The sequence below is a fragment of the Malus sylvestris genome, chromosome 9 (genome assembly GCF_916048215.2).
Source record: "Malus sylvestris chromosome 9, drMalSylv7.2, whole genome shotgun sequence".
Taxonomy (NCBI): Eukaryota; Viridiplantae; Streptophyta; class Magnoliopsida; order Rosales; family Rosaceae; genus Malus; species Malus sylvestris.
This window is the reverse complement of record NC_062268.1, coordinates 10,969,760-10,996,792: the sequence shown is the minus strand read 5'-3', so window position 1 is coordinate 10,996,792 and position 27,033 is coordinate 10,969,760. Positions and strand designations below refer to the sequence as shown.

The window sequence follows — 27,033 nt, the reverse complement described above, 5'->3', positions numbered from 1 at the left end:
ATGCAAGACATTATGATGGAGTCCAAATTTTCTCGACTCCACCCTCTTGCCGGTTCGCTGATAATCTTCCACCATGCTTGTAGAATACCAAAAGCTCTCTCAACATCTTTCCAATATGTCTCTTGGTGTAAGGTAAACAACTTTTCCGTGTCATTCCTAGGGTTTGGAATTGCTTGGACAAGTGTCGCCCACTTTGGGTAGATGTCATCTGCCAAGTAATACCCCATATTGTATTGACGGCCGTTGATGTAGTAGTCAAGTTGAGGTGTTTTACCTTCCGTCAAGTTATTGAAGAGGGGTGAACGCCCAAGAACTGTAATGTCATTTTGGGATCCAGGGACTCCAAAGAAAGCATGTTAGATCCATGTGTCATATGAGGCAACTGCCTCTAACACAACAGTTGGCTTTCTCGACCTTCCGCTAAAGCCTCTTTGCCATCCGGTGGGACAGTTCTTCCAATCCCAATGCATGCAGTCTAATAACCCTATCATGCTCGGAAACCCACGGTCTTCAGCTTTGCGAATGAGCCGATTCAAATCTTCTTGATTTGGCTCGCAGAGGTACTCGTCTTTGTAAAGCTGAACAATTGTGTCACAAAATTCTTGAAGAGTATCAAGGCATGTAGACTCATACATAACATGGGTTTCATCAATCGAATCAGCTGGGGAGTCATAGGCCATCATTCGGAGTGCAACAGTAACCTTCTGATGAGGTGAGAAACTAGGGCGGCCTGTTCGGTCCCGCTTCTATCGAAAGTGCGGATTGACTTGCTGGACATCACAAACTAAACGCTCGAAGACATGACGCCTCATCCGGAAGCGACGTCTGAAATCCTCTTCTGCGTACACCGAGTTGGGGTCAAAGTAGTTGTTCATCAGATTGGCATGCGGCATCGCTCTGTTTCATGGTTTGTAAGAATGACCAGCAATAGAGCCACCCCATTGAGGTTGTTCCTCAGTTAGCTGACACATCATGGCCACAGCCATGGCTGCTGCTATGTTTTGTTTGTTGCTCCTTACTTGAACTTCTTCATCAGACTCCTCATCTTCTCGTCTCATTTGCGCCCATTTTGCTTCTATTTTGGAATTGGATGAGGACCCCCAATTGGAATATGAAGAGGATCCAAAGTTGGAATTCATTGCAAACTTGAATTTAAATAGATTGAATTCAAAGTTGTGTGAATTATATCCCAATCTCCACCCTATTTATAGCAAAAAAAAATTCAAATCCAATGGCTAGCTGACGTCAGCATGATGTCAGCTACCAACTGCTAGCTGATGTCACTTAGCCGTTGGATTTGAATTTAAGTTGTAGTTTTTAAATAATAAATTATGTTTGGCCCTATGACCCTTTGGCCCTCAGTTGGAGATGGTTTTTTGTGAAAATGCTAAAACGAGCCCTCTGGCCCTTGGTTGGAGACAGAGGCAAATATGGCCCTGTACTGTTCATTAAAATATTAAGATCTTGGAGAATCTTGGAGGGCCAGAGGGCTAAAACGAGCCCTCTGGCCAGCCATCCGAAGGGTCCAGAGGGCCAGAGGGCCGAAAATAGCCCGAAAATCGTCTCCAACCGAGGGTTAGGCCAAAGGGCTTTGGAATCAAGGAGGGCCCCACGAGATCGGAGAGGGCTGGAGGGCTGGCTATTTTTTTTAATGCTTTGTTATTTCTGTCGGTTATAGCCGACAGAAATAATATACACTATATTATTAGTGTCGGTTATAACCGACACTAATAGCAATGTTAATATAATATCAGTTTTAACAGTGTCGGTTAAAACTGACACTAATTTGAATTCTAATTTGAATTCAAACGGCTAGCCAGTCACTAGCCGTTGTATTCAATTTTTTTTTTTTTTTATGAATTTAAACCTTTTTTTTCTTTCTATAACTTCCTATAACTTTTTTTCTATAACTTATATTTTCAAAATTTGGTTCATATTTTTTTAAAATTCCATTTTTTTCCTATAACTTCTATTTCACAAAATTTGTTTCATATATTTTTTTTAAATTCCATTTTTTTCCTATAACTTCTATTTCACAATATTTGTTTTATATTCCATTTTTTCTCCTATAACTTCTATTTCACAAAATTTATTTCATATTTTTTAAATTCCATGTTTTTCCTATAACTTATATTTCACAAAATTTATTTCATATTTTTTAAATTCCATGTTTTTCCTATAACTTATATTTCACAAAATTTATTTTATATATTTTTTTAAATTCCATTTTTTTCCTATAACTTCTATTTCACAAAATTTGTTTCATATATTTTTTTTTTAAATTCCATTTTTTTTTCCTATAACTTCTATTTCACAAAATTTGTTTCATATTTTTTTCCTATAACTTTCTAAGTCATTATACAACATTAAATTAAATTAAGTAACATGAAACAACATTAAACAATATGAAACAACATTAAATAACATTAACCAACATAAAAATTATACAAATAGAAACTTAAACAACATTTTAAAAAACATTTAAAAACATAAAATGTAAATGCCTACTCCATGCTTCTTTGGGCCCAAAGATGTGCAACAAGATCTTGTTGTAGGTACTTGTTTGTGGCACGAGAACGTATCATTCTATAACGCCTCATGTACTCATCTATAGAGATACTACCAATTCTTGGATTGAAAGGCAAATTAGGCTTATCATATATTTTTGCACGAGCCCTTCTTAACCTATTTGGATCTTCCTGATTGTCATCGGACTCTCCATCAATATACCCATCTCGCTCATCCTCCACTATCATATCGTGTAATATGATGCAAGACATCATTATGTTTGGCCCTATGGCCCTCGGTTGGAGACGGTTTTTTGTGACAGGGCTAAAACGAGCCCTCTGGCCCTTGGTTGGAGACGGAGGCAAATATGGCTATGTACTGTTTATTAAAATATTAATATCTTGGAAAATCTTTGAGGGCCAGAGGGCTAAAACGAGCCCTCTGGCGAGCCATCGGTTGGAGATGACCTTAATATTTTAATGAACAATACATGACCATATTTGCCTCCGTCTTCAACCGAGGACTAGAGGGCTCGTTTTAGCCCTGTCACAAAAAATCGTCTCCAACCGTGAGCCAGAGGGCCATAAGGCCAAACATAAGTTATTATTTAAAAACTACAACTTAAAATAAAATGAAACAAATTTTGTGAAATAGAAGTTTTAGGAAAAAATGGAATTTAAAAAAAATATGAAACAAATTTGTAAAATAAACGTTATAGGAAAAAATAGAAGTTATATGAAAACTTTTGTAAATAAAAAATAATAATAAAACTGTAAAAAAAAAATAAAAAATCAAATGCAACGGCTACTAGCTATTGCATTTGAATTTTTTCTTAAGAAATCATGTCGGTTATAACCGACAGGAATACATTGATATTATTTAGTATAAATGTATTACTGTCGGTTATAACCGACAATAATACATTTATATTAAGTAATATAATGTATTCTTGTCGGCTATAACTGACAGAAATAACAAAACATTAAAAAAAAATGGTCAGCCCCGGACTGGCTGGCTGGCTGCATGCAACCAGCCTTCCAGCCCTCTCCGATTCCATGGGGCCTTCCCAGATTCCAGAGCCCTCTGGCCTAACCCTCGGTTGGAGACGGTTTTCGGGCTATTTTCGGCCCTCTAGCCATTTGGACCCTTCGGTTGGAGATGGCCTTATTGATTTGGGATACCCCTTAGAGATATATCTCATGGCCCAACCATCAACACACTGAAAACATACTACTTGATAAGGACCTATCTTTCTTGTGGCCCTTATACCAAGAGGAGAATTATCTTCTCTCCTAATCTCACCATTATCTCCCTTCATACTTGAACAATTGCGATTAAGCCACGTAAGCATTTTATATTGAACATTTTATGAGGACAAAAAGACACAAAGCAAAGTGTGAGAGAAGGGAAAGGAAGGGAATGAGAATAAAAGGGAATATTCCTACTCCCTTATACCAATTGAGTGGATTCACAAACTTGGGGAAAAAAGGCTACCACAACACTTGGATTCAGCCATCAATATAAAGAAAATGAGTCACTCACGTGTCATGCACGACTAACGTTAGCATTTCTTATAAACTTGTATATATTGGTGCAAAAACACCATCGACGGGTAGTGCAACATGACTAGCTGGGCGATCATAAATCTCACAAGGGAATGGGCCATACTATATTTGGTTGCTATGCGGCTCATCTTGGTCAGGTGCTTTCTCCAACTACACTCTACGCGTAATAAATTATTGACTAAAATTCTGAATCCGCCACAAACACGCAACAACAAGATCGTTGGCGTACCTCGTGGAGTAGTGAATTAATGTTGGGTTTTGCATTGGACCTCTGGCCTCTAGGTGACGTGCATGCATGGATATGTGATATGTGATATGTGGACCACAAAGGAGCTGCTTTGGCATGCCGAGATCCGTTTGGTGCGTGACAAACTTCAATTATGCACTTGGTTTGGCTGCCTCACACCTCTCACGACAAACATTTACGAATATTATTATTAGCCCCATTAATATTTGTATTTATACTTACCCCCTCCCTTGCATGAATGAAAATATATACATGATTCCTTGGGTGTCTTGTCACAATAATCTTGAAAATACATACATGGCATGTCAATGGTTAAAAAAAGTACATTTGCCACGGCACGTCACATCACGTCGTCAATCCGTTATGGGTTATAAATATATTATATCACATATTATTTTCTTTCATGTTTTGTCTTCTTCGTTAAAGAGTGAGAATTTATACATAAAATATATTTTAAATATTGAAGAAATAAGTAGGAATTAACTTCGCTGAACAATTCAGCAGTCAAGTCTTGTTCAAATAAGTATTAACATATTAAAATGTGACAGTTAATGTGTCAGCTAATTATTGATCACAAAATGTAACAACTTATTTGTCACCTAATAATCACAGACTAGGATTCTCTCTTATCTTCTTTCCATCCCCTTCCATCATCTCCTCTCACATTCTCATATTTATTATTTCTATTGCTATAAAAAATTAATTTGTTGACGTGACTTAACCGTGATCGTTCAAATAGAAGAGGAGGGAAGGAAAGAAAACAAAAAGAGGGGAGAGAATCCTACTCCAATAATCACTCGGAATTTTTGGTTGCACATGGAAGGCTAATTACATTGTACTCAGCAACAAATTTAAAAGTAAAAGGCACGTCAAATTCAATTTTAAATTCAAATCTCAGGCACGATAATTAATTAATAAAAGTAAAGAGTTACTAGACTTATCATATTATCTTATTTTTCCACCAATGTTATAATCTCACCCACCTTAAAAAGTAAAAAAATTAAAATGCTATTTTCTCACTCACTATTATTCCCAAAATAACCTTTAATATATACGTGCATATGAAATTATAAAATTGTCTCTTAAAAAATATAACAAATAATATATAAATGAAAACCACTAAGGTCTGCAATTCAAATAGAAACGACAGAGGTATCCAAATTCAAAAGAATTCGACAAGAACAAATTTAAAAATACGATGGACAAATTCAAATGACATACACACAAATTATTATTCTACATTTTCAATGGAAACATAATCTTCTAACTCTTCCATAGAAGCGTCATCTTCGAAGTCCATTGCTATTTTTTTACCTTCTCTCAATGAAAGGGGATGAAAATATAAGTTAGGGTTTAAGGTAGACAAATTGTCTCCCATGCCCAACCTAATTTTTTTTTTAATTAAGCAAAACAAGATAATTAATGTCCTTATCAATCTTTTTGTAAATGGACAAATTTGTAATTAAAATTTTCATTAAAAGATGGGTGGGAAGATAAGATATTAGGATGGGAATAACATCACTCTAAAAGTAAAACGAACATAATATTTTTCTTTTTACTATTTACAAATACCAACGTGGAAAATACAAATCTGTAACTATATTAAGACAAACGAATTAATAATGTTAATAAGTTGCTCAAACCTCCCTAATTATAGTAGCTAAATCATCAGTTCTCCACATTAGCCGTAGTTAAACACCGAGCACTGCGACGCCGGCCGCGACAGATCCGTTCCCGCGTTGGCCGGGCACGCCTCCATCCCCGCCGGCGGCACCATGCAGTTGTAACTTAAGCACAACGACACCGTATCGGGCAACATCGACCCGGGCTCCACCGCGAACCGGTAAATGTAATTGTGTTGCAGGTACAACGTTTTGGTGATCCCCACGTACACGCTCTTAACGTACTCCCTCGGTACCGTCCCGATCAGACGGTTGTTGTTCAAATACAAGCTCTCAACACCCGCCAGGATCGGCGACAGCTCACCCGTTATGACGTTGTGGCTCAAATCCACGATCGAACCCTCGCCGTACGATGGCGGCTGGGACCCTGCTGGCGGGACCCACCCGGAGAGATTGTTCCGTTGCAACAGGAGGGACTGGAGGTTCGTGCGGAACAGAGTTTGAGGGAGGGGCCCACCGAAACGGTTGGACCCGAGATCTAGGTGGACTAAATCGGCGAGCGAGTCGAAGACGGAGCCGATGGGGCCTGACATGTCGTTTTCAGAGAGCGACACGTAGCGGAGAGTCGTCGGGAGAGAAGGCGGCAACGGGCCGGTGAGGCCGTTGCGTTTTAAGTCCAGGTGAAGGAGCTGGGACGACACTTCGTAGGGGACCTCGCCGGAGAGGGAATTGGAGGCGAGGATGAGGACCTTGAGCTTGGGTAAACGGGTCAGACCCGGCGGAATTGGTCCGGCGAGGCGGTTGTAGCTGAGGTCGAGGGTGTGGAGGTTGGGGAGGAGAGAGAGGGACTGAGGTATCGGGCCGGTGAGGCGGTTGTTGGTGAGGGAGATGACTCGGAGGCTGGCGAGCCGGTCTAGCTGGAAGGGAATAGGACCGGTGACGATTCCGGGGAAGAGAATGAGCTGAGTCAACTCGGTGAGGTCGGCGATGGAGGGCGGGAGCGAACCAGCGAGACCAGGAGAGTCGGAAAGGCCAGTGCCGAGGGTGAGGGTGGTGACGCGGCCGGAGGCACACGTGAGGCCGGTGAATGTGGAGCAGGGGTCGGGGGCGGAGAAGTTCCAGGTGGAGAAGAATGCGGCGGGGGAGCCGCGGCGGGAGGGGACGTCGGTGAAGGAGTTTTTTATGGCGATCAGGGCGCGGAGATCGACGGTGGAGATTTTGTGAGTTTGTTGGACGGAAGGAGTGAGGATGAGTGAGAGGAGTAGTAGCGAGAGTGGGAGTGAGGAGTGAGAGTGTGGTTTGGCCATGGGTGACAAGAAAAAGACCGCCGAGAGTTAAAATTGGTGCGGGTTCATGTAATGTAATATATGGTGGGAGTGTGAGATGATATAATATAACCGTTGGGTGGCGTAATATGGTATGGCCCCAACGCTATTTATTTGGGTCACCTTCTTGACTTTTTGTTTTTGTTTTTGTTTTTTGTTGTGGCTAATTTCTTGACTTGACTTATAGTCAACTTAGTACGGTCTAGTGATACTTATTTTCATTATGAAGTTTTAGGTTTGATTTACAGACAAATTTTGAAGTAGCCACATAAGTTGGAGTCAAGAGTAGATATGAAGATAATCACGCCAAAACATGATGTTCTAATTTGAAAAATAGAAAACGATATGACTGATACTTCAAATTTTACCTTAATCGAAAGATACACTACTCATACTTACATTATGAGGATAGACAACGCTAATACTTTATAACAGTTTGATGGTCGCATCTCCATAGTAATCACGTATACGAAGATCCAGCATTTTAGATATTATCCATTTCGTTGTATTAGATCATCCAAATGGATATCATGAAAAATAATGCAAGAAAGGAAGCAACATTTTTCCCACATCCCAATCAATAGTTATATCCTTCAACCGTTACCCATTGGCCACCATCAAAATATACATTAAGATAATATCTAGAGATGTTAGTTAATCACTGACGTTTTTTTGTGTGTGATGAAATTAGTTAATTACTGACTAAACCTAGTTAAATCACCTACTTACACAGATTCTACACATCTGGAGACTTGGTTTACTGAATGGCGAATGATGACAAAGGCTTAACAGAAAACCAGATATTAGGTTATAAACTCACAACTGCTGCCCAATCGGGTTATAAATTAAAAGGATGTCTTTAGATTCAAAAGCATGCATGTTCTAATACTGGTCAAACTATGCATGCATGCTCTAATACTCAAACACATAAAAGAGGGGAACGTTTATCGTATGCAGTTGTTCTCTTGTTTTATAACGAGGTTGTTTCCACGAATTGAACTTGTAACATTTCGATCACAAAGGAGCAACCTTTCAATTGCAACAAGGCATACATGACAAAATATATAAGTAATTGTAACGGAAACTGCATGACAGTTTCTCTTTACTTGCAAATCATAAATTGTAGTATGATACGTACATAAAAGCAATATGCTTGCGTTATGCACAAGCATGCCACATTGTGAGTTCTTTGCAATGAAGAATGACTTCTTACATGCAAAGATTCATATATTCTTATTTACAAATCACAGTATGACACATATATAAAAGTAACTTATATACGCATGCGAAACAGTGAGTCTTTGCAATAAAGAATAACTCTCGACAGTCTATTCTTAATATTTTGGTACATACATATGTAGTATAGATGACGCATTGTTTATGAGCATTAAAAAAAGCACTGGATATAGATATAGAGAGAGATCCAGAGACAGAGGTGAGATGGAGCTTCGTGACGCCACTGCTGGAAAGATGCTCCACTAGTTACTAATTTAATCAGTCAACATTTAAAAGGTGAGGACACTAATAGTAAATGCAGATGCTGCGAAAATGATACAAGATCAAAGAAAATATATGTAGAAGAAAGGAAGTGTTTACTCAAATTTGAATCTCTTTTAAGTAAATTAAAATACTTTTGGTTGGATGATTCTGGGTTTTAGAAAAGGCAGACGACCCATGCCAAATTGGTAATGGTCCAAAGGCTTTAGGAAATGGGAAGAAGGTGAGAGACTGGAGTGAGCATTGAGTGAGTAGGTTCAGTACGTGGGTTTTAAAGGCTGCAAAAATGTTGACTGTAGAGCATGCGGAATGCCCCAAAATACATCTATATATATATATATATATATTATTATTTTTTTGGTCAGGAGAACATTCATTAATTAAGAAAATAAGTACAAACAATAAAGAGCTAAATCAAAAAGTGAGCAACAACCCAAAATATTTAGGGAGGCCCAACCAAGCTTATGCAGTTATGCCTAGCATAAGAAACAAAGCAACAAAAGGAAATCCTAATCTCCGACACACGAGAGCAGCCCACCGCACCTACGATGCTTGCACAAAATCCCAAATCACACACGAACCATAAGATACAAGATAAAAAATTATATATGTAGAAGAAAAGAAGTGTTTACAAGTAAAAGTCAGAGCAGTGTACCCGCTCTCTCGTACTCTTACACTCAAATTTGAATATCTTTTTTCGTAAATTAAAATACTTTTGGTTGGCTAATTCTGGGTTTTAGAAAAGGCAGACGACCCATGCCAAATTGGCAATGGTCCAAAGGCCTTAGGAAATGGGAAGTGAGTGAGAAACTGTGTCAATTATGTCGTCCACCCATGTTATCACACATGATTTAGTAAAAGCACATGGAGAAATGGCCGCCATAGTACAAAGATTCCTTTCATAACAAGCTTATGGAGCCAGCTGACAGTAAAACATATGGAATTTTCCCCCAAATTTGAGATGGAAAATGGGTTTTGGACCTTGAAACAGAGAAAGAACTACATGGAACGGGTTCATGTACAAGGCCGCAGGGAGGAGAGACTTACACATTACCTTGTATTGGTGGTCATGGTGAACAAAAACCCGTAAAATACAAGTCTTTCTCCATGAGACGGTGTACGTCTTAAAGAGGGATATATGTATAATATAGGCTTTATCTTCTTGGTCACTTTAAAGGATTTTGGGCCTACGTTTTATCCTGCTGTAGTCTTGAAGTGAGGAAAACCTTGGGCTAGGCCTAACTGTATATATTTCAGCAGCCTTCAAAGGCTTGGATGCTGGTGGGAATGAGAAGTATAGATGGCTAAAACTGCATGGGGTGAGTCTTTCTTCAAGGAAATCATCAGAGAGTTTCGAAACCGAGATTGTTTGCCTCTTTCCTTAATGATCAACATGAGACATCTAAGGCAATGCTCTTACTTTCTAAACATTAATCAACACACATATGGCAGATAACTATAGTTGCAGATTCCATGACATCTGCTGGTTTTGGACACCGATCACCATCATACCTATGATCGAACAAACAAACTGACATTTATTGTGCTACAAATCCTTCCCTAGCATAGGTTAGCAGTAGCACAAGCACACTAAACATTCTTCTCAAGTTCCGACATATCTGACTAGACAACATTCTGTAAACACATTCTGCCATAACTTTCTCATATTAGAATCCTCTTCGTTTGTTTTCAACCCTAATCCACTCAAAACCAATAGAAGTTTGCACATCTAGTACCGGAATCAATCTGCTAAGCAGCTGTGACTACACCATCTAAGCCTATTGCAACAATCAACCCAAAGAAAGATGCAAAAATTAGTAGAATGCAGGCAATTTAAACACGTGATAATATGATAGAACAAACTTAAAAAAAAAACAAATCACATCATGTGTCAAACAGCACAAACTTCAAACTTTCCCTAAGATTATAAAGGTCAGGACAAAATGCAGAAAAAGCTTACGAATCCTCGGGAGCTGGCTGGTTAACCCCAACCTTCTCCAACAACTTACTCAAAGATGCAGGCGGACTAACTTGATATTTCACTTTTCGAGAAGGTGAGAGAAATACCTCAGCCAATTCAAGCTTCTCTGGGGTGAGACTTGTGCTATCCATGGTTTTACTGAGCACCTTCAGCGCTAGCTCGACTCCCTCTTCCCTAGTCATATCATCCTTGTAATCCTGCTTAAGCATTGACTGTGCAGCTTGGTTGTTAGCCCCAATCACAGCAGCTTTCCAGCCGGCATAGTTTCCGCTCGGATCACTCATGTAGAGCTGGAAACAGTAATTCTTGTCCCAACCAGCGAACAAAAATGAAACACCAAATGGCCAGAGACCACCAAACTGTGTGTACCCCTGCTTGGTATCACAAAGAGATTGAACAAGCTACTCAACAGGCATCGGTTCCTGATATGCAAACATGTAGCGCTGAGCTTGGACCCGAGCGGTGTTTATCAGAATGTTGGCATCAGACATTATGCCAGCCACAGCACAAGCGACATGGTCATCAATCATGTACATTTTCTCAGTGGAAGTTGAGGATTGGAGGAGTTTGGATGTGACTTTCTTCTCACCAACCAAGACAACCCCGTCTTTCGACAGTCTTCCTATTGCTACCCGCATTCCCAATGGCCTCCATTGCATACTCAACTTGGTAGAGACGACCCTCAGGGGAAAAGATTGTTGTCCGGCTATCATATCTCCTAGACATCTTTGATTACAACTGTGAAGTAAACATCGAAATTTATAGTAAGAACACCCGGAAATTGAATTCGAATTCGAAAAGGAAGAACAAGGGAATCCCAGAAATCAAAATATGAATACAATTTCGGCAAGTATTCTTCTTCAATCTAACATACAAAATTACTAAATATCATCAATTCGGCAAATGCATATTTGAAATACTAAGAACATCAGAACCCAGATAAAAAAATTACAACATTAATATCACCGAACAGATGAATGGATTAACAAACATTAAAATGCACGATAATCAGAGGTACCAACCAGCGAATTACAATGAAGCTGTCGACATTTGAGAAATTTCTCAGAAACTAATTGAAAAAACGATTGTTATGATCCTATATTTCGATCGCAATTAGTGATGTAATAGCAGACTAAATATGAGTATTAGGTCATGTTTGGCACACCGTATAAGGCACCGGATACTACTAATAATACGGTGTACGGTGTTTGGTGGCCATTTGGATTAAATAGGCACCGGATTAAATAATCCGGGCCCACCATTTTAATACACTCTGCACCCGCTTAGCAATCCTCACCAATAGGTTGGTATAATTAGTCGGGTTCGCGCTCCTTCTCTTCGACCCTCTCTGTTCCTACCCAACGCGAACTCTCTCCACCAAGGTATTGCTGCTCTGTCTCTCCCTCATTCCCAACTGCCAGCAGAGGCTCCGGCGACGGAGGAGCCCAAGAAGGAAGAAAAGGTAGCTGGGCAGACGAAACCCAGGTTTTCAATTATGGTGTTTCTAGGTTTTCAATTATGGGTTTTCAATTTTTTGCTTCTGGGTTTTCATCTTCTCCATCTTTTTGCTTCTGGATTTTCAATTATGGTGCTCGAATTCAAGATTTCTGGTCACGTTCTTCAACTTTTGCATATAGAGGAAGACTCTGGTGTGCAGCTAAAAAGTTATTGATTTGAGTTGGCTTGTTGAGGGTGAACATTTCTGATTTGCTTCGGAAAAGGAGACCTAGTTGCCGTCTTCTCCTATTTGGTGTATCATGTGTGAAAGGAAAGGAGATGATGGAGATCATTTGTTGTCCACTGTCTAGGAGCTTTAAATTTGTGATTCTTATTATTTGGACAGGCTGTAATGAGTTGGGTAAATTTCAGAAGGGTTCCAATCACTGATTAGTAAAAGTCTGGATGCTTTTGGTAGAGGTAATAAGGCTAGACTGCTGAGGGGCTGCTGCAGGATGGCTGCTTTGTGGGGTTTACGGGTGGAGAGGAACATGAGGATTTTTGACATTTTAAGGGGGGTGGGGTAGAAGAGCCTTCACAATGGGTGAGGTTTTTGTTGTCTCTTTGCACTGGTGTCATCAGAGTTTTGGAGGATTAACATGTTCTTCTCTTTTGCTCAATTGGAAAGTTGCTATGAGATAACTTGGTTGTTGTACCCTTTGATTTTTTTTCTTCCATTTTCTTATCCGGTTCAGTACCAAACACAGTATAAATAATACGATCATTAGTCCGATACTGCACCAAACGCCCGACTAATTTAGTCAGTACTATCCGGTGGCTATTTATCCTATCCGACAGAAATAGTCAGTACAGTCCGAGCTGCCAAACGAGTCCGAGAGTGATTAGTTATTGCCAGCTGGCAATTTGTTTTAGTGGAAACTTATATAAGCTCATGCTTTGGATGTAAAAGGGAGATCAGAATTTACAACAAAGAAATTAAATACAAAAATATTTGGAGCTCTGCTCCTTCATCTTTCCTTCCCTCATCTTCCATAGCTTTCTTGTGCTACTTACAGATTGATTAAGGGAATTGAGAATTGGGTCTTATCAATGGTATCATCCTTCTCGAATCCTGGTTTCCCTCTTGTGCACGCCCACTCGACCCGTCTTCTTGCCATGGATGCGCTCCTCTCAGCTGCAATCGACTCCTTCAAAGCTTCGACGCGTGCTGCGATCCGTGAAGCTATGGATTCTGCACTCACCGCCATTCATAAGGCTATGAATCCTGTCCTCGTAGAAATCCGTAGTGACCTTGCTTAGTTACACTGTGACTTGGCTCTCAACGTCGAGGGAGATTCTGATCCAGCCTCGATGTGTTCCGAGGAAGCTAAATCGATCGAGGTCGGTCACCAAAAACCTCAGAACGGAGACGGCAACCCACTGCGAATTTCGTCGACAATCCACACCAATTCTATTCTACCATTGCTCTCATCTTCACCGATGTTGCGAGCACTGGCAAATTCGGCCGTCAAGCCACACTCGAACAACTCCGCTGCATCTACAATATTGCTTCCGAAATCGAAGACGATGATATCTGCTCCGTAGCTACTCCTTAAGCACTCGTTCTCCAATACTACGAAAACTAGACCTGAGGTAGTTCTTAATTTGAGTATCATTTCAACAACTCCAAAGGCTAAATTCCATTCTCTTTTGACTGATTACTATGGTGCATACTTGAAAGATAAATTTGGATGAGTTAATTGGTATCTTGTGGGTAAATTGGTGAAGAAAATTTTCTATGCATTGCATCTGTTTGATGATATGTCTAAGAGGCATAATAGGGATAATATGTCATTGAGTAGCAACCTGGAAGCTTTGGATATTGTTGTATTCGTTTGTCGTTATTTACCTAAAGATCTTGCAGCTAGTTTCACTGAGAAGAATGGGACTTTGGGTCATATCAATGCTATCAAGCAGTTCATCTGCTTATCACTGTTACACATCTGTGCATTCACAGTCATGGCCATTTCCCAGCATGACTATTCTATTTTCACCAGCTTGTTTTCAAAATTGAATCAGGAATTGTGTAATAGGGTTGGTGTACACCTTGATGCTGTTTTCTAGCGAATGACCAAATTTTCCAGCAACCGGGTTGGTGTCACACTCTAACTGATCTTTGTGACAATATATCTTATCAAAGGGTTGTCCTCAATAAGAGGAACAAGTTCAATAAAAGGAATTATACAATATGGTTGATGGAGAGGCCCTGCATTCTCCTATCTTTTAAGGTATTAGAAGAAAATGGGAAGAGAAAAGGTTTCAGATTTGATCAGTTTGGCAAAGAGGACTCAGATATGGCAGCTGCTAGTGCTCTCAATGATACAATCAGTAAAGGGAATAACCTATATGTATCGATATTTGTTCAGAAAAGTAAGAATGATAACAGACTCCGTATCTTTTCCAACACTCTAAACCCTACGTTGTCTCAGGAAGTGGTCTGCTACAAGGGTCTGGAACTTGCTACAAATATTACAGAAGCATGTAACAATTGTGTTTTTGGTCAAATTGTGCTCTTGCTAGTGCAAATTGTTACAACCATGATCTGGCTCTTGAAAGAATATGCTAACTTGAAAGGGCTTCAAGATGGACATTTTAGACAAGAAGAGGAAGTGTTTGCAATACTCAGCCATAAACACAGAAATGATCATTTCAAAATCAAGGAAATCATTTCCATGGTTGCCAACAGTTTAACAAGTCTCCTGAATTTAGAGATTGAGTTCAAGCTTCTTTTGCAAGAGGATGGAACAACTATTGCTTCAATCTTATTTTTCTTGGTTTATGGAATGTGTTGAGGCACAAAACTGGAGGTCTTGGAACAACGTAAATCCGACCGTGAATCTGCAAGAAATGTAAATAACACAAGATGTATCGTGGTTGACCCCAAGGTTTGGGCTACGTCCACACTGATATTGTATTTCTGAGGGAGAGAGAGAGCTCTGAATATGAGAGTGAGAGCTTTGAGAGAGCTTAGAGCTTAGGGGATGTGAGGAGGCTTAGGAATTGGCCTCCTTAATTGTGAGGGTGAGGGGTCCTTTTATAGAATAAGGACTCCTCACTTATTACATATTTGCCCATTCCTTTATTACATAATTACATTTAAGTCCCCCGAGTATTTATACGAGATTTAAATACGAAGGCCCTAAGTATGGTACAAACAGTAGTCCCCCAAGTCTTCAGTCAAGAGAGTCTTTTGGCTGGAAACTTGAAATTCAGTCCATGTATGGGCCGAAGTAACTAGATGTCGTCTAGGACTAATACTCGATATGAGGTGGTGCTCAACCTGAAATGATGCTCAACTAGAAGTAGCACATGTTGCGAGGCTGCTTTGCTTGTGGCTTATGTTGCCTTGGTTGGTTCGGCTTGTGGTGTTGAAGGTGAGGGAGTCCCTTTTATAGAATAAGGGCTCGCTCCTCAATACATAAATGATGGGCTAGAGTTGATGCTCGTGGCGAGGCGGTTGCTCAGTAGGCGGCGATGCTTTCTAATGATAGTGAGGGAGTCCATTTTATAAAATAAGGGATCGCTCCTCAGTACATGAAGAATGAGTGCTCTCTAATGAAAGTAAGGGAGTCCCTTTTATAAAATAAGGGCTCGCTCCTCAATACATAAGTGATGGGCTAAGTCCCCCAAGTATTTTTTTATGAGGCCCAGTTGAGGCCCAATATATAGTGTATAGTGTAGTCTCTCAAGTCTTCGGTCAATAGAGTCTGTTGGCTGGAGACTTCAAATTGAATCCATGTATGGGCCAAAGTGGCGGTTGTTCGGAAGTGGTATTTGTATACCCTGCACTAAAGCTTTGTAGGTGAAGCTTTGCAAGTGAAGCTTTGAAGCGGGAGCTCTGTAAATGAAGCTTTTGAAGCTAGAGCTTTTGTAAATGAAGCTTTTGAAGCTAGAGCTCTGTAAATGAAGCTTTTGAAGCTAGAGCTTTTGTAAATGAAGCTTTTAAAGCTGAAGCTCTGTAAATGAAACTTTTGAAGCTAGAGCTTTTGTAAATGAAGCTTTTGAAGCTAGAGCTCTGTAATGAAGCTTTTGAAGCTGATTGACATAAGTGATGCTCATGAATGTTTATGTTGATTGACATGAGTGATGCTCATGGATGTTGACATGAGTGATGCTCATGAATGTTGACATAAGTGATGCTCATGAATGTTGACATGAGTGATGCTCATGAATGTTGACATGAATGATGGTCATGAATGTTGACATGAATGATGGTCATGAATGTTTATGTATGATTGACATGAGTGATGCTCATGAAATGTTTATGTATGATTGACATGAGTAATACTCATGTATAGTTTTGGAGTAGTGGATGTACTTTTGATCACCTGGTTGGTGATAATAGCGGCAGGTTGCCGAATAATTTTGGAGTACTGGGCATATTTTTGATCACCTGGTTGGTGATAATAGCGGCAGGGTGCCGAATAAATTTGGAGCCATAGGGCCTGGCTCTTTTGGGCATATGGGCCTTCGCCCTCTACATAACATTGCAGCCCATTATTTTGGGCTTGCCGTTTTTTTTTATTACTCTCTGATGAAGTTTATACAGATGTCTCCGAAAGATAAGAAAAATAAATTACATCATTAAAAAAAACAAGAAAAGTAAATCACATCATTCTGGTGGGATGTTTATTCCTTGCTTATGCTTTCCTCCCCGCTCCTTCTCTGTCCACCTATGTTGCTTTGTAAGGTATCTTTTGTTTGCAAACCACTTGCTTTTCTTGAACAGCCTGGTCGTGCCCATCACTCATCCTTTTTCTTTTTCTTTTTCTCTTTGCCCTTTTGCTTTCCACTGCGTCTCTGTCTCTGTCTGTCTGTGCGCTGCCAGTTTTCAAAGTGGGTTCCTCCTGCTGCTTATCCATGTTATTGTTCTCATAAGAAATGTGAACACTTGTAGCCTGCTTGAATCGGACTCCGGTAGCTTTCTGGCCAAAGTTTGACTGTGAATATCAAACCTGGCGGTTGTGGTCTACTTAATCTGATCACGGTGATCATCTTCTGCATCTTCAAATTTATGCTGCTTTGATATTTTCACATTTTGAACAAACTACAAATGTTGAAGACTTGGTGGGTGGAAAATTAGTCGTGCCAGCAGAGAAGCATGATTACACATCTCCTAATGATGTAGAGCCTTCCTTTCTGTTGTCTAAGATACCCCCAAGCCTTTTGCATGAAACACTATTTTTCTTGCTGGACTGATCAGTTTCCATGCCTGAACTGCTAAGTTTCATATCTCATATATGTGAACTTGACTGGGAGTTCAATCTAAGCTCCATATTTGTTGAAGTTGACACGCCACTGGTAAGCGCTATTAGCAATGAATTCATATTCCAGTTACTTGTAAGAATTGAAACTTACATATCCGTCAATTTTCAATTGTGCAGGGACGTTGTGGCACCAGGAGCAGCGTTTTTTCTTCCTCTAATTGCAACAACATTTGAGACTTTGTTTCTTCATCTAGCTTCAGTCCTGCTATATCGACCTCCTTGCATGCCCTCATACTCTTTTTCCAGCCTCTCAAAAACCATATCGACCTCCTTACTGCCACGCCACAGGCTTTGAGGGAGTTCATCGTCTACCGCCATTGGAGCTCCACACAAGCTATTCAGCTGAGCTTGGAGACTTTTATGCTTTCAGTCGCTATTGTTTCAGTTTCGCCATTGCAGCGCATGAGAGATTCGGATTGACGGTAGGTTTAGATCTGCGATTCGAAGGATTTGGAATCGAGTTTTTGAGGAATCTAGCGGTGGCGGTCCGGCCGAGTGAGGATGGTCAGCTGAGAGACCGTTTGCTAGGAATAGGGTTTGAAGTAGTCCACCTGAATCTAGGAATGTAAATGCTTCGGCGCCGGAAACCAGAACCGACGAGATGAAAATTACGGCGAAGCACACGCACACACTCTTTTTGGCGGCCATATTATCGAAGAATCTAGATTTCTGGAGAAGAAATCGACGTCGGAGTTGTGAATTAAAATGCAGAAAAGCTATGGTTTATAGATGACAAGATGTACGTGTGAAGGAAGCAACGGGCATGGAGAGAGAGTAGAGATGGTTTAGAATGTGTGCTGTGGAAGTTGCGGAGAGTAAGAGAGATAGAGATATGGGACTGGTTTCTTGGGTTTTTCCGGGAAAACTTTGGGTTGTTGGGTTTTTGCAGATTTTGCAGATCCATGGTGGAGGTGAAAAAATGAAAGAGAACTGACATAGTTTTTTTGTATCGATTCCCACAGACGGGGCCAAATGTTGATGCACAAAACCGGAGGTCTTGGAACAACGTAAATCCGACCGTGAATCTACAAGAAATATAAATAACACAAGATGTATCGTGGTTCACCCCAAGGTTTGGGCTACGTCCACACTGATATTGTATTTATGAGGGAGAGAGAGCTCTGAATATGAGAGTGAGAGCTTTGAGATAGCTTAGAGCTTAGGGGATGTAAGGAGGCTTAGGAATTGGCCTCCTTAATTGTGAGGGTGGGGGGTCCTTTTATAGAATAAGGACTCCTTACTTATTACATATTTGCCCATTCCTTTATTACATAATTACATTTAAGTCATCCGAGTATTTATACGAGATCTAAATACGGATGCCCTAAGTATGGTACAAACAGAATGCATTTCAAGGAGCAATGGAAATCTCGGACAACACCATATGTGACTGTACCTGAGCAACATTGTGTAAGCCATCATGTTTTCTCTTATGTGATTGGTAAAAAATGGATTTTGGTATTGTTGGAGTTGCATCATAAGAAAACTGGCAGACGTATTCGGATGCTCACTTTTGGTAGTGAAGAGGTAATAGTATTCAGGCCAAATCTAAGAGTTGATGGTGCTAGTGTATATGCATGGTTGTACGATTATGAAGGTATCTGCAAAGTCTGTCATAAGCTGAAAGTAATTTTGTTAGACAATATGGCACACATCAATGTATTGGTTGCTGCTGGTGTAATTTCATTTGGTTGTTGCTGGTGTTATTTCTTTGCCTGTTCTTCAGGAAGTATGTACATCACATTTGTCTTTGCATGGTCTTTGTATATTTGTCTTACCGTGAATGTAAGTTGGCAAAATGAGCTGTTTAAATTTTTGGAACTTGATACTACTCAGCCACCTTATGTATTCAAATGCCAACTATACACCTTAACAGAGGTGATAAAGGACATGGTTGAAGCTTTAGGTTTGCTCAGGCCCTCTAAATCTTCCATGCATAATATCGGTGTTGCTTATGAAGGTTTAAAGTTCAATGATTTCAATGATTCAGAAAGAATGGCAGTTTTCAATATCTTATATAGGCTGGTCCCATCCATTAGCTTATTTCAGAAAATGGAGTTTTATGACAATCAGACATTAGGTGGTCCCGGTATCACTGAAAAAGGCTATGAGATATGCTTCCTCGAGGGGAATATGACTGAGAAAGACATCACTCCCATGGGTGGCTTCCCTCACTGTGGTGTGGTGAAGGATGGCTACATTGAATGGTGTGTTGGACCTAAGAAGAGGATAGTTAATCTTCGACAGTCTCTTCTCAATCAGACCTCTCGTCTTGCTCTCGAGGATATCAAGCTCAGAACCATCTCTAAGGCTATAATTCTTGGCAATGGTCCAATTGCTATAGTAGATGCATTGGTTGAGAATCTTCTGGCAGGTTCCCTGGGAGTTTGCCCATTTTCTCCATTTGATGTTGTTGCATGCTTTTTGGCAACTAGCATGGAAATTGAAATGATATCGTGGGTCGAAATTTATGAAAAGGCTACAAGTAACAAGTGCTCACTTACCAAGTTATGGGGAGCTGCCATAACCAGCTCAGGGTTGCTGTCAGGCTCATCTCCTCAAGTTGTGAGCTACCTGCAGATTGTATTTGCATTCCCTGCAGCTTCCCTTCTGTTGCAAGACTCCTTAGTTTCTGCTCGTTCAAATAAGTTTTTCAATTTTCAACCTTGAGGACAAGGTTGTTCTTCAAGGGGGAAGTATTGTTATGATCCTATATTTCGATCACAATTAGTGATGTAATAGCAGACTAAATATGAGTATTAGGGAGTGATTAGTTATTGCCAGCTGGCAATTTGTTTTAGTGGAAACTTATATAAGCTCATGTTTTGGATGTAAAAGGGAGATCAGAATTTACAACAAAGAAATTAAATACAAAAATATTTCGAGCTCTGCTCCTTCATCTCTCCTTCCCTCTACTTCCATAGCTTTTTTGTGCTACTTGCAGGTTGATTGAGGAAATTGAGAATTGGGTCTTATCAACGATCGTTGGTGAATGCGAATCTTACCCAGATTCGCTCACGCTCCGTTCGTGCAGATAGTCAAAGAAATTTTATAGCTTTGCCGCCTATTCGGCTCAGCTCCCTCTTTCTTCTTCAGTTCTTCGTCGTCTTCTTCCTCAAGAAGTAACCAAAGGTCTCACTTTGTTTGCTCTGGAGCAAGGGCTTTCGTGAAAATTTGGGCAAAACGATGGGGATAAATATGGGCCTGTTTGACGTGGGTAGCCCAAATGTTGGTTCATATGCAACCCATAATATTCAAGCATGTTTTTGAAATTTTGATAAAAACATGAGAAGATATAGTAGGGATTGTGGTTTTTTTTTCTTTAATACAAATATTATTATTAAGATAAGGAAGAAAGTTTGAAACTATTACAATAATTTAAGGGTGGAAGGTGTTTCGAACTCAAGACATATAGGTAAAAACTCAATACCTTATTCATTCAGATATTTGACTACATACATACATATATAGTAGGGATGAATGAGATAAATAATAGGAAAATTTTGGTGGGCTCGATAAATTTATCCATAAATTTATTAGCATTGGTTTTGGTTTGTGTCAATTATTAAAGGTCTTTTTCTTTCATTTGTCTTAAACTAATATAAGAGTCAAACAAAATTTCAACGAGGGGATTTATTTGTTATTGGGTTCAACGACAGATAATACCCCACATTCACTCCGTTATATAAAAAGATTATTTGAGACTGTAGGAGTGACATTAAGTGCTTTTTGTAGAACGATGATTCTTTTCATTCCAAATTCTCTCTGTACTCATGTCGTACATTTATTGTATATAAATTATTTTAAATTTTTTATTTTAAATTAAATATAAACTGTATTTGATAAAAATTGATCACACAATATACAATAAACATATACGATATGATGATATTCAGAATCCTCGCAAAGAAGATTCCTTTCGGTAGAGAGTTTGGTATTGCATGGCAGCATGTGAGACAAACATTGCTCATCAGAAGTAATTGAATTGGAACTTGAAATGTTTTAGTAACACTATTGAAAGTTAGGTGAGGACATATCATTTTTTTTATAGAAATTTTAATGAAAAATTTTTAATATTGTTTATTTAAAAGAAAAATCATATTTTTATATTCAAAAATCAATTCTGATGCTATTCACTTTACATTTTATTTTGTCCTTATCGTTAAAACTAAAAATTTTCACATTCTTTTCATTAATTTTTTTAAAATTCTTCTTCTCTCTCTAAATTGTCGATATGGTGGTCGATCTCGATCATATGATCGCTAACATGTTTTTTTGGGATAAATTGATCAAATAATTGAAACATCGAAAGAATATTATTCCGATTCCCCTTTGGATTTGGTGCATGTGATTCAGCAGGACCTAAGAAAGTTGTTGACATATGTATTGCATGCATGCATGCATCGACATGCATGTGGCACTTGACGTTGATAGTTTCTTCCTACTGTATCTTTAGGTACGAATGCAGTCAAAAAGTAACTCAATAATGCAGTACACAATGGAGGAGGATTGTCTGCCCTCCAAGTTCCCGTGCCCTCCCATGCCCTCCTGATTGTGTGGTCACAGTTAAACCACGTTAATATTTTATATTATTATTCATTTTTATTTTATTATCTCTATAAAAAAATAATATAAAATATTAACGTGGCTTAACCGTGACCACACAAAACAGGAGGGCATGGAAGGACACCGAAACTTGGAGGGCAGACAATCCTCCTCCGTACACAATCACGTGCACCTGCAAACACACTTTACATAGCGACCGACAAGGGAGAGCTAGGAACCTACATTGCTATGTTATTAGCGTTTCGATATAATAATATAATATTATGTACGAGTTTTTATCATATTAATAGACCGAAACACTACGGTGGTTCCATCCAAGTCATTCTACAGAGAAAACCAGATTAACAGTGAATTAATCAAGTTCTTTAAGCTCAAGTTATAACATTCCAAAATAGAAACATCCACAGCTCACCAAATTAACATGACTTAATTAATTACCAGTGTTTCGATCCACCTGATACACTCTTCAAATAAGCAAAACAAAACCAAATTACAGATATTTATCCTTAAGAAGCAGTTTTTACTTCCACGCTTTGACATGCTATTATTGGCTAGGTGGCGCCACATATTGCTAAATGACGACATGATTAACAACCACTAACTGTGATTTAGGAATATGACATGATGATCACCTATGCAGGACACTGGAATCCAGAGGGAGGTGTCTTCCCACAATCAATGAGCACCTGAAGAGCAATGGGGATGATGAGGTTGATATTGAGAAGCTTAGCCTTGATCGTGGTGCAAAGGCAAATAGCAGCGTCCAAGTCCACCAGTCCCTGAAGCACCGGACAACATGCATCTTTGGCACTGCTCCCAATTCCAATGTGGATAAGTCCACCCAGCACATCTACACAAGCTCCCAACTTTAAGGTGTCGATGGGGCACGTGTCCTTCGGTGGCGACTTTGGAGGTGGTGATGTTGGGGGTGGTACTACCTTTGGTGGTGGAGGAGGGCATGGTGTTTCAGTGGGTGGAGGAGGCTTCACCGGGACAACTGGGGTTGGGGTTGGTGTTGATGGTGGGCTTGGCACTACAACAGGTGGTGAAGGTGGAGGCAGTACAACTGGGGGCTTGGGGGTATATGGTGGAGGCAGTACAACTGGGGGCTTGGGGGTATATGGTGGAGGCAGTACAACTGGAGGCTTCGGGGTATATGGTGGAGGCAGTACAACCGGGGGCTTCGGGGTATATGGTGGAGGCAGGACAACCGGGGGCTTCGGGGTATATGGTGGAGGCAGTACAACCGGGGGCTTCGGGGTATATGGTGGAGGCAGTACAACGGGGGGCTTCGGGGTATATGGTGGAGGCAGTACAACGGGGGGCTTCGGGGTATATGGTGGAGGCAGTACAACCGGGGGCTTCGGGGTATATGGTGGAGGCAGTACAACCGGGGGCTTCGGGGTATATGGTGGAGGCAGCACAACCGGGGGCTTCGGGGTATATGGTGGAGGCAGGACAACCGGGGGCTTCGGGGTATATGGTGGAGGCAGTACAACTGGTGGTTTGGGATGGGGAGGTGGTTTGACAACTGGAGGCTTGACAACAGGAGGTTTGGGATGGGGAGGTGGTTTGACAACAGGAGGTTTGGGATAGTGAGGTGGTTTGACAACAGGAGGTTTGGGATAGGGAGGTGGTTTGACAACAGGAGGTTTGGGATGGGGAGGTGGTTTGACAACAGGAGGTTTGGGATGGGGAGGTGGTTTGGCAACTGGAGGTTTCGGATAAGGAGGTGGTTTTACAATGGGTGGTTTAACATGAGGGGGTTTGATTGGTACATGAGGAGGAGGCTTTGCATGAGGTGGTTTGACATATGGTGGTGGCTTCTTTGGTGGTTTAGGGTGGAAGGGTGGAGTTACATGGGGAGGGTGTTTGGGTGGCAAGTGAGGAACTGGAGGGTATGTTGGTGGTGGGCAATAGGAGTTAGCAAGAGAAGTGAGCAAACTACCCAAGTTGAGAATGAGGACTAAGAGCAATGCCAGAGCATAATTGATCTCCATGTTCAATACTAGCTACACTCCACAACCCTCAAGAGAGCTGGGTACAAAACTAGATATTGAAACCCAATACCAAGCAAATGCCTTTATAGAGAGTTTAACGCGCTTAGTGTGTGTGCTTGACAGTGTGTGTGTGAGAGAGAGAGAGAGAGAGAGAGAGAGAGAGAGAGACAGAGAGAGAGAGAGACAGAGAGAGATACTCCTGCTCCTTTCTTTGTCGTACCAACTGCATATATAAAATTACTAATTTGTGTATATTTAATTTGCCAAATTGTCATCACTCATTGACTTGAGGGTCTTTCCAAAACCAAGTTGAAGTTCACATTCGCCACAAAACAAGATGGAGGAATGGAGTCACTCCTTCCTTTACATTCAGATTTCAAGACATATCCAAGTAGGGTATTGTAATTTGAAATCAGTGGTCATGATCTTTAACCAAATATGGGTATGTTTGAAGGAGAGATTTGTAAGCACCAATAACTTCAGGTTAAATTAGTTAAAACTCCATTGTAAAATAGTAGATGAATGAATTTGAAATGATAAATACAATGAATTGAGAGGATGTGCAAATTGATTACTTGAAACGAACCAATTCTAAATCATTTGCTTATGTTTTTGTACAGAAACGCATTTCTAAATATCTTACTTCATTACTACAAATTTAACCATTGTATTAAAAATAAATAAAAATAATTTAGTACTAGCAAATTGCTAATCCAATCATAATGTTAAAGGACAAAGGTAAGGAATCAAGAAATTGGATTTTGCTATAGGCAAATTTTTAACATGTAGTGTGCTTTTCAACCCGTGATTGGGGTTCATGCTGCCAAAACTACACATGTGATGCTTTCACTAACAGAATTTTTTTGTATAAAAAAAACAATGGGGACAAAAGAGGCCCTAGACTTTTTCAACTTAAAGGGCATGCCTTTTTTTTTTTTTTTATAAATTTTTTTTTTATGGGAGGGTTTTGTTTTCCTTTTCTTGAACAGGACTAGTCAATTACTGTTATCTCTTTCTTAGTTCGAGTTAAGGCATTCTTATGAATAGACAGATGCAATCGCATTTGGGTGTCGGCCAGCATCTTATTATATATTTTCTCAATTAAATTATTGGAATTCGGATGTAGGAATTTCCTTTTAATTTAGAGAACTTTCATGAAAATAGCTTGGACTAAGTTTTATCTTAGACCATCTCCAACCCTTGAGCTAAAAGCCAAATTTTTTAGCCCGGAAAATTTGGCTTTTAGCCCAGAAACATCTTTTCTGCTCCAACCCTTCTAGCCTAAAATTTTAGCCCGGAATTATTAAAGAATGAACTTAAGCTAATTTTTTTCTTAAATCAATTGTTTTTAAAAAAAATAAATATGTAGATTATTGTAAATTAATTTTACGAACATTTTAATCTAAAAAAATTTAAATTCCGATAAACATTTGACATTTAGCCCGGGGGGAAAGCTGGGGGGTATTTGGCCCAGAAATAACATTTGGCATTTAGCCTAAAATTTTGACATGGGTTGGAGAGTGTTTGGGGGGGGGTAATTTGGCTTTTAGCCCAAGTTTGGAGATGGTCTTAATAAAAAATTATGCTATAACTATATTTAATGAAAAGACTTAAGTTTTAATAAAAAGGACAAAAAAAACTTAAATTTTAATGAAAAAGATATAATTTTAATATTTAAAAAAAAAACTGACGCGCGGATCCATGCTCCCCTCACACAAACTGTTTATGAAACTTACTACACTGTTTATAAAACTTAATAGTACTACACTGTTTATGAAATTTAACGATACTACACTGTTTATAAAACTTAACGGTATATGCTCGTCCCAGATTTTCAAGTTCTTTCACCAGAATGCAATAAAAAGATTAAAAAAATAAAGCATGATAGAGATCAACGTCCACGACGTTAAAGTGATGCATGACCAATAGCTCAATACCATTACTAGAAAAATGGGTGATGAGTCCAACGATATTGTCAATGATGTTGCCCCACCCTTACCCCCAACCATCCCAACTCACACCTGACCGACTCCCTCCCAACCATACCGCCTCAGATATGGTTCTGAATTGAACGGATCCCACTTCAATTTGAAATTTTAATTTTAGAGGAATAAAATATATTTGGATTATGTTAAAGGGTTATGCAACTAAAGGATTGGTTGGGTGCTCTTTGCATGCGCATTTAGTTAGGTTTTTTTTTTCTCTCTCTCTTGTATTTATCATTAAATAAAGTTATATGATGATTTTTTGTTAAAACTCAAAGTTTTGAAGCTATTTTCATTAATTTTCTTTTTAATTTACACAACTGCTATAACCCTAGCTGCATGCAATTGCATTTCAATGTAGGGTAATGCTATCTGTATGCTCATTTTTATTTCTTACACAATTTCTTAATTTTTGGTTGTCGGATTGAACGAATTAAAAATCTACGATAACAAAATTAACAATGACGTGTAAAAGATAAAAATTGATGCATTTTTTTTAACAAACTAAAAATAATGCTTCACATGCAGCTACAAAAATTGTCATCGAACCTCCATTGAAAAGTGACTAGGGTTGTACTTGTGGCCGTGCATTAGGGTTTGTATTATTTTGTAATGTGTAAAGTCATGTTTGCCGAAGAATTGCGTATATATGGAGGAAATAATGAGCATGTATTGCCGTCGTCTTCCTATTGCAAACAAGTATGTGTATTGGCTTTTAATGGTGAAAGTCCAACCTGTCGGTCACTTCCCCAAGCTATTTGAATTAACGTCCAAAAATGGTAAAGCAGCTGGCCTAGTTGTTGCAGTATATGCCACTAAGTGCTGATGGTTTATCTTTGTCAATCTAAACATTGAAGTTTCTCTTATACTTATTATCATTAAATAAAGTTTTATGATGGTTTTTGGTTAAAATTTAAAGTTTTGAAGTATTTTTCATTAATTTAATTCAATCTAAAATTATTTGCTTATTTAA

The 27,033-nt window shown here is 39.4% G+C and overlaps 2 protein-coding genes and 2 pseudogenes across 6 annotated transcripts; all 4 read right to left on the bottom strand.

The window, feature by feature from the left end:
• Positions 1-5,844: 5,844 nt before the first annotated feature.
• On the bottom strand, positions 5,845-7,328 carry LOC126633698 (probable leucine-rich repeat receptor-like protein kinase At1g35710). The gene has a single exon (XM_050304272.1). It carries the CDS (start codon positions 7,247-7,249, stop codon positions 6,002-6,004), a length of 1,248 nt encoding a protein of 415 aa, XP_050160229.1. The 5' UTR covers positions 7,250-7,328; the 3' UTR covers positions 5,845-6,001.
• A 3,283-nt stretch (positions 7,329-10,611) lies between these two features.
• On the bottom strand, positions 10,612-11,483 carry LOC126634124 (proteasome subunit alpha type-4-like; annotated as a pseudogene).
• A 5,838-nt stretch (positions 11,484-17,321) lies between these two features.
• LOC126634125 (small polypeptide DEVIL 3-like) lies at positions 17,322-17,473 on the bottom strand (annotated as a pseudogene).
• Positions 17,474-22,483: 5,010 nt separating this feature from the next.
• Positions 22,484-24,150, bottom strand: LOC126582164 (36.4 kDa proline-rich protein-like). Of its 5 annotated transcripts, none has more exons than XM_050246180.1 (2): positions 23,205-24,150; positions 22,484-23,168 (listed from the first exon to the last, which is right to left on the bottom strand). In XM_050246180.1, exons 1-2 carry the CDS (start codon positions 24,073-24,075, stop codon positions 22,708-22,710), a joined length of 1,332 nt encoding a protein of 443 aa, XP_050102137.1. In that variant the 5' UTR covers positions 24,076-24,150; the 3' UTR covers positions 22,484-22,707. The 5 variants fall into 5 exon arrangements, with proteins under 5 accessions (XP_050102137.1, XP_050102135.1, XP_050102136.1 ...); XM_050246178.1 differs by having other exon boundaries at positions 22,484-23,660; positions 23,694-24,150; XM_050246179.1 differs by having other exon boundaries at positions 22,484-23,693; positions 23,727-24,150.
• Positions 24,151-27,033: the final 2,883 nt, after the last annotated feature.

Bases quoted from the DNA above. Each gene is read 5' to 3' on its own strand.
- LOC126633698 (XM_050304272.1), bottom strand. From the start codon at position 7,249: ATGGCCAAACCACACTCTCACTCCTCACTCCCACTCTCGCTACTACTC.
- LOC126582164 (XM_050246177.1), bottom strand. From the start codon at position 24,075: ATGGAGATCAATTATGCTCTGGCATTGCTCTTAGTCCTCATTCTCAAC.